The sequence below is a fragment of the Solanum tuberosum genome, unplaced genomic scaffold (genome assembly GCF_000226075.1).
Source record: "Solanum tuberosum cultivar DM 1-3 516 R44 unplaced genomic scaffold, SolTub_3.0 scf00098, whole genome shotgun sequence".
Taxonomy (NCBI): Eukaryota; Viridiplantae; Streptophyta; class Magnoliopsida; order Solanales; family Solanaceae; genus Solanum; species Solanum tuberosum.
In genome coordinates, this window is record NW_006239026.1 from 746,266 (window position 1) to 754,763 (window position 8,498).

Here is an 8,498-nt window from a genome sequence, read left to right on the forward strand (position 1 = left end):
ATTGATCTAATCTACCTTATTGTCGTTAAAAGAAAATTATTTAACTAAATCTAAAAGTAAGAAAGTCTAGATTGAACAACACAAAAAAAAGGACAATATAATTTGATAATCGAATTCTATTCATTTCTAGAATACAAGAGTGATGTTGAGTGAAAAATATAATAATATTCGGTAGAAATTGACTCATTAGTATAGTATTTATGACAATTTTAAAATCTCATTTTATTTGATAATATTCTGACAAAAAAATTAATCGAAAATTCACATTTTTTTTTGTACTTTACACCTCTAAAATGCAACTTAAATGGTTGTGATATTGAATTACCACTCACTTCTTATTGATTTATTTATTACTACTTATATTTTCTTCAATAATTAGGGTTTAAATGTGATTAATAATACTAATCTTTAAATGGCATTTATGAAATTTGTAGCACATAGAATGGTAATTCCAACACCGACCTAATAGTCCCTAAATAAACTTTAGATAAAACATAAGATCTTTGTCAATTCAAAGACAAAAATACTTTCTTTTAATTAAATAATAATTAGCATTAGCATGTTTTTTTAATTAAGGCAAAACAAAAAGTAAATTATAAAAGTGTTATTATGGCCCCAACTTTTTGACCTATTTTAACTTAAGTCCCCACAAATGGGACCTCATTTTGTCTCCACCTTTGTGGTTAGGCTTGCTTTGCAAAGCATGCCCCACCAAGATAATGACACACTTAAATAATAATATTAATTATTTTTTTAATGACGGTGGTGTTCAACTCTGTTCATGTGAGCTTCTTCACATTATCGATTTAAGTTTGAGTAAAAAAAAAAAAGAGTCACAGTAGACTATCAGCTAGAGTAAGATGTGTTATTTCATTCAGTACTTTTTATATTCACTAGCATGATATCAAATATTTTTGTATATCAAAATTAAAATACCAGAAACATATCACCAAATATTTTTGTTAAAATTTGAATTCGAAATTGTATAGGTCACTCCACTTTGTTGATTACTAGGCCATATTGTTATGTGCTTCTTAAATATTTAATAATTCTAATTAAAAAAGAAGAAGAAGAAGATATTAAGAGTTCAAATAAATACAAGGTAATAAAAATATCAATTGGCCTATATTATATATTTATTTATTTTTTATTTAGTCACTCGGTGTTTGATATATTATTGTGGGTTTGATTGGTTTAAATTTGCACAGAAAAACACTTTGTATCATAATTTTTATTTTTTATTCCAGACTCAAACTTGATACCTATAATTAAGATTTAAGAATAGAAAAATTCTATAAATAAAATTGTCCCATTATATTTGTAATGTTCTATGAGGAGAATGATTGATCCAATTTGTGCATTAATCATCCATTGATTATTTACTTATTTTTTTACTTTTTTCTGGAGATATCCTATTAAGTTCAATAAATAATGTATGTATGCCAAATAAAACAGTGATTTAAAATTATATTTTGTTTGTTTTTTGTTTTCTTGGCTGGGAATCAAAGTCTTCAAACGTAAGAAACAACAACATATATGTCATTATATATGGAAAATCATTAACTTCCAAAAAATATATATGGAAAATCAAATATTCAAATTTACATAGTTTTAATCATTAAAAACTCTACCTACTAATAATGTAGGAATATCAAAATTTTAACTTTTACTAACAAATATGCAACTACTTAAACTTCATTGGTACAATTTACATTCATGTGCATTAATAATCATGTTTTCTTGTTAGGCATGCATTAAATAATTAATATTGAACCTGTTATAAAGTAGTTTACAAATTACTTTTGTAAAATATTTCTATATAAAAATAAAAATAAAGCTAGTCAAAAGTATGATAAAATTAATATTGAACCTGCTATAAAGTAAACCACACATTTTGGGATGGGAGGAGTAGTACTTACTTTTGAATTTTGATAGTATAGACTAATAACAATTAAAATTCAATAACTTTTGTGGAGTTATTCCCTTTCTTCATTTGTTTCCGTCCGATATTCGATATTCGTTTTAAATGTTCGATCAATTTTAGTTCATGATATATTTTTCATGTCTAAACATGAGATTTCTGATGCGGTTTATCTTTTTTTTAATAAAATTGAAATAAAAGACTTTTTATCCAAAAAAAAAGAGATTTTAAATTAAATTTTGGATATATATAACTCACATATTTGAAAAACTAGCTTAGAGGATGAGGATTATTGTCCACGTCTTATAAGAGCTTAAAATTCTATTTATTCACGATGTGAGATATTTCATTCATCACTCCTTCAATATAGAGACATGTATTTTCACCTCCCACAATTGCCCGATTTCTTAGGGCCTCGTATTGAACCTAACTATGATATTATGTCAAATTGGATCTTGAACCTTACTAAAAATCCAAAACTAACCCAAAATGAAGGAGATTGTCCAAACTTTATAAAGAGTTCAAAATTTCATTTTTTCGCCAATGTTATATTCATCACTTCATATTTTGCGATGGGGAGAGGGGTTATACTCATTCAGTGTTTAGTATCTGTATAGAAGTCCGACTAAATTCAGATTTACGTCGGAAAAGTCCCACATTAGAGTAAACATTCTCTAACAAAAACAACTTTGTATCTAGAGAACTTAAACCCAAAACCTCTAATTAAGAATGAATAAACACTTACCACTCCACCGTTCGATCACTTTGTATTACTTCCACAACCAACCCTACCAGGTCCATCTTGAATGTGACTGGATGAAAAACATGAACCCAAAAAAAAAAAAAAGTTACTCCAATTAAATACATACAGATACATGCTTATGAAAAAGACCATAATACCCCTACAAGTTCTTGTCTTCAAGACAAATTTTCCCTCTAAACATACCATTATTATATGGTATAGTTTCTCACTTTCTTGGATTAGCATTCCTCATATGAAAAATCCACTCTTTATGGTCATTTCTTGCTACTAAATCTTCACTTATAAAAAAAAAGATTAAATTTTTTGGATTACTCTGTAAAAACTACTGTGTTGTCAGCAAGAACAACACCATAGTAGTAGCAACTAGCAAGCATTGTGCTTTTTCTCACTCCAATTATCACTCTCTTTCTCCTTTTTTGTTTTGGGGTTTAGTGATCTGAACCCCATGTTTTCCACCTCTTATTGTCTCAAGATTTGACATGGGGGTCTTCAAGAATCAACCTCATTAGGTGGCAAAGATTGTAGCTTTCTTGATTTTTGTTGTAGTGGGGTTTTTCTTTGTTGAATGTTAATGCAAATGCTCAAATGTTGTTGCTTTGTGGATCATCTATGGAGGTTTTTTTTCACCACATATGGTTTGTTGTAGCTCTGTTTCTTGCTTTTGCTTCACTTGTTTTCACTGTCACTGACCCTAATGACTTGTCTGTTATCAATGAGTTTAGAAAAGGGTTGGAAAATCCTGAGGTCTTGAAATGGCCTGAAAATGGTGGAGACCCTTGTGGTTCTCCAGTTTGGCCACATATTGTGTGTAGTGGTAGTAGAATTCAACAGATTCAAGTTATGGGGTTAGGGTTAAAAGGCCCTTTACCTCAAAACTTGAATAAGTTGTCTAGGTTGACACATTTGGGGTTGCAAAAGAATCAATTTAGTGGAAAGTTGCCATCTTTTAGTGGTTTGTCTGAATTGAGCTTTGCTTACTTGGATTTCAATCAGTTTGACACAATCCCATTAGATTTCTTTGATGGACTTGTGAATCTACAAGTTTTGGCTTTGGATGAAAATCCTCTAAATGCCACTAGTGGTTGGTCATTGCCAAATGGGCTTCAAGATTCAGCTCAGTTGATCAATTTAACAATGATAAACTGCAATTTAGCTGGTCCTTTGCCTGAATTTCTTGGAACTATGTCTTCTTTAGAGGTTTTGTTGTTGTCTACAAATAGGCTTTCAGGGCCTATTCCAGGTACTTTCAAGGATGCAGTGCTGAAGATGCTTTGGTTGAACGATCAGTCGGGTGATGGTATGAGTGGTTCAATAGATGTTGTTGCAACAATGGTGTCACTTACACATCTTTGGCTTCATGGGAACCAATTTTCAGGTAAAATCCCAGTAGAGATTGGTAATCTAACAAATCTGAAGGATCTCAATGTGAATACAAATAACCTTGTTGGATTAATCCCTGAAAGTTTAGCAAATATGCCATTAGACAATCTTGATTTGAATAATAATCATTTTATGGGACCAGTTCCTAAGTTCAAGGCTACTATTGTTAGTTTTATGTCCAATTCTTTTTGTCAAACCAAACAAGGAGCAGTATGTGCCCCTGAGGTTATGGCACTTTTAGAGTTTCTTGATGGTGTGAATTATCCTTCTAGGCTTGTTGAATCATGGTCTGGAAACAACCCTTGCGATGGACGTTGGTGGGGAATAAGCTGTGACGATAACCAAAAAGTTAGTGTCATAAACTTGCCTAAGTCTAATCTTTCCGGGACCTTGAGTCCTTCAATCGCGAACCTTGAATCCGTTACTCGCATTTATCTTGAATCAAATAATCTTTCTGGTTTTGTTCCATCTAGTTGGACTAGTTTGAAATCTCTGTCTATTCTTGATTTGAGTAATAACAATATTTCTCCACCTCTACCTAAATTTACCACCCCTTTGAAACTTGTTCTAAATGGAAATCCAAAGCTGACTTCTAGTCCTCCTGGAGCAAATCCTTCACCAAACAACAACACAACGCCTGCAGCATCACCTGCGTCGTCTGTACCATCTTCACGACCCAACAGTTCAAGCTCTGTGATCTTTAAACCCGGTGAACAGTCACCCGAAAAAAAGGACTCAAAGTCAAAGATAGCCATAGTTGTGGTTCCTATTGCTGGTTTTCTACTTTTGATTTTTCTTGCTATTCCACTGTACATTTATGTCTGTAAGAGGAGTAAAGATAACCATCAAGCTCCAACTGCTCTTGTGGTTCATCCTAGAGATCCATCTGATTCGGATAATGTGGTCAAGATTGCGATCGCCAATCAGACTAATAGAAGTCTTTCCACAGTAAATGCAAGTGGTTCTGCTAGCATACACAGTGGTGAATCCCATATGATTGAAGCTGGGAATTTGCTCATATCGGTTCAAGTACTTCGGAATGTGACTAAGAATTTTTCTCCGGAAAATGAACTTGGGCGTGGTGGTTTTGGTGTGGTTTATAAGGGAGAATTAGATGATGGGACACAAATAGCTGTCAAAAGAATGGAGGCTGGTATTGTTAGCAACAAAGCTTTGGATGAATTTCGATCTGAAATTGATGTTCTCTCAAAAGTACGGCATCGACATTTAGTGTCTCTACTGGGATACTCTGTTGAAGGTAGTGAAAGAATTCTGGTTTATGAGTACATGCCACAAGGTGCACTTAGTAGACATCTTTTCCGCTGGAAAAAGTTCAAGTTGGAGCCTCTCTCTTGGAAGAAAAGGCTTAATATTGCCTTAGATGTTGCTAGAGGTGTGGAGTATCTACACACACTAGCACATCAGAGTTTCATTCATAGAGATCTCAAATCCTCAAATATCTTGCTGGGTGATGATTTCCGAGCAAAAGTATCCGACTTTGGACTCGTGAAACTTGCTCCTGATAAAGAGAAATCTGTGGTCACCAGGCTGGCCGGAACTTTTGGATATCTGGCACCTGAATATGCTGGTAAGCAATTTTTTGCTTACTTTGTCAAAGAGAAAAGATGATTTTTTAAAATGCATGTTTATATGACAATTTTTACTTTTGCAGACACCTAGAGTTTGCTCAACTCAATTCTGATGTATAGCATTTTATTTTTTTGCATACCAATGTACTGTTTTCCGAACTAACATGAGATGTTTATTTGATCCAGTTACGGGTAAAATCACCACGAAAGCTGATGTCTTTAGCTTTGGTGTTGTGCTAATGGAGTTGTTAACTGGGATGATGGCACTAGATGAGGATAGACCTGAGGAAAGCCAGTACTTGGTTTCGTGGTTCTGGAATGCCAAATCCTCTAAAGAGAAGCTTATGACAGTCATTGATCCAGCTCTAGACGTGAAAGATGAGATAACCAAGAGCATTTCCACCTTAGCTGAACTTGCTGGTCATTGCACTGCAAGAGAACCTGGTCAACGGCCAGATATGGGCCACGCTGTAAACGTGCTCTCCCCACTTGTTGAGAAATGGAAGCCTCTTGAGGATGATCCAGAGGACTATTGTGGTATCGACTACAGTCTTCCCCTCAATCAAATGGTCAAGGGCTGGCAAGAATCGGAAGGAAAAGACTTAAGTTACGTGGACCTCGAGGACAGTAAGGGTAGTATCCCTGCAAGACCAACTGGATTTGCAGATTCATTTACATCAGCTGATGGTAGATAATGGAGGTACTTCTATGTAGTAGATGTAGATATCAATTTTCTTTGTATTGTGTGAGATTTTGATCGTATTTTCCACGTGCCTTCGTTCATTTCTCCCCCTTCAATGTGAATGTATTAGATATTCAAACTATGTGTAGCCTCAGTTCCTTCTGTAGATACAAAATAGTGATGAAGGAGAACTATACATCGGTTAAACTCCTCGCTCAGTCACTATTTTCATCTTCTATATACTATTGTGAGATTTAAGAGCATTTCTTACAACTTTGCTTATTTTCGTCGTCTAGTTTGCTGCTTCAGAAGTTCTGTGTTGAGAAACATACTGATGTTGAGATAGCCTTGTAATAGAATATGTCGCTTGATTCGATGAATCTAACCATATGGCTTCTTCCTTCTGCTCAAATATGGCAACACTTGGAGAAAGTTAACCTTTATGCTTCCCTCATCACTGCTGTTTTGAGAAAAAGTATAACATATGTTGCTCAGATTCTTCAAAAATATTGTCGAGTGTGTGATAGATCCTTCGAAAGCTATGCATTATTTAGAGTATCCAACACGAGTGCAACATCATTTTTTAGAGGGTTCGAGCATAGTATTAGATATCTCATTTTGTTGATCACATTTTAATTTTGAAGTTAATATGTTCTTTACCTTTGATCTTTTAGCACTTAAAAAGGCATGGCTTCTAGTAATCCTCAGTTATATTGTTCTGACTCTCTAAAAATATTGCCGCACGAACCATCGACATATTTGAAGAATCCGAGCAACACATATATAGTCCCTCAGTGAGTCCTCAAACACCATTAATACAATAATTTAAGTTTTCTTGAAGGGGAAGCCTTGAAACGATGGTACTATTATTTTCATATGACCTACAGTTCACGGTACGGTACAGTTGCTTGGAGCAACATTATAGTTGTCTCCTTGTGATCTATAGGTCACAGTTAAGTTGCATTGGAGCAACCGTACAATTGTCTCCATGTGACCTTTAAGTCACAGTACAATTGTCACCGTGTGATCTATAAATCACGAGTTTGAATTGTAGAATAAGATTAGCACTATCACTAATTTAAGGTTGAAACTGCCATTCAAAAAAAGCACAAATTTCCAACAGAAACAGTTGACATTGTCAAAATCTAGGTGAGCAGAAGGATTGTCATTTTCAAGTATCAAAAAATGGTCTTTAAACTAACCAACAGATTAGATTACTTGATTGACATGGAATTAAGACTATAATTTGTACACTAATTAATATAATTAGTATAATTCAAGGGGATGTAGATTTTATTACCATCATTCATGCATGAGTCACTTTATATTTGGTCCACATATTTGGTGCTAGTCCTTATCACTTTTCATAGGTTTCCTAACCAAAATATCAACTAAAAAAATCACAATCTTGTGACTCTCCTAACTTTTTAAAAATAATAATAAAAAAATCATTTCATGGTTGGTATCCTTTTGATTAATCTGAATTTATATTGCGTAGGATTCATTAAAGGATAAAGCAGTTTCAAACGAAATATCTTATTTTAAAACTTATGATTAAGAATGTGAAGATATTCAATGACTCTAATAGTTGTTTGTGATGTAATTTTGCATGATGTTGACAAAATTTTGCCCTTTAACTTCAACTTACAAATACGATCTAGAGAGCAACTTTGCTTATATAAAAATAAGTGGATAATTTTCAAGGATGGTAAATTTTAAGTTGGTTCTGGTTTTTTTGAGATGTCGTCTTTTTTATTTTGACTTGGATTGCATTCAATATTTATTATGAGGCTCGACTAATTTAAATTCATGCAGAAAAAATTTAGTTGAAAGGTATAGTGCTTCCTAATCTCTATTAATGACGATTTAATTTTTAAGACTCGAACCTAATTAATGTTTGGTGGACACATCATCAATATTAAAAGAAGTAAATTAACGTTAGTAGGTAAAAGTTAGTTAATTTATAATAGTTTCGGACAAATTTCTAACTAACTTAAATTTGAGACGTAATTTTTTATTGTCATAACAATTTATTTATTTTTTAAATAAAATAAAATAGGAGCTTTAAAAGTTAAATCATTTTAGGCATTTGAATATGATTTGATTGAGATTTTCTTAATTTAAAAAAAGGAAATAGTTTTTGAAATTAATTTGAATAAATAT

The 8,498-nt window shown here is 33.0% G+C and overlaps 1 protein-coding gene across 1 annotated transcript; it reads left to right on the forward strand.

Moving 5' to 3' along the window:
* The first annotated feature begins 2,865 nt into the window (after positions 1-2,865).
* On the forward strand, positions 2,866-6,627 carry LOC102579753 (receptor-like kinase TMK3). The gene is made up of 2 exons (XM_006348410.2): positions 2,866-5,652; positions 5,840-6,627. Exons 1-2 carry the CDS (start codon positions 3,270-3,272, stop codon positions 6,346-6,348), a joined length of 2,892 nt encoding a protein of 963 aa, XP_006348472.1. The 5' UTR covers positions 2,866-3,269; the 3' UTR covers positions 6,349-6,627.
* Positions 6,628-8,498: the final 1,871 nt, after the last annotated feature.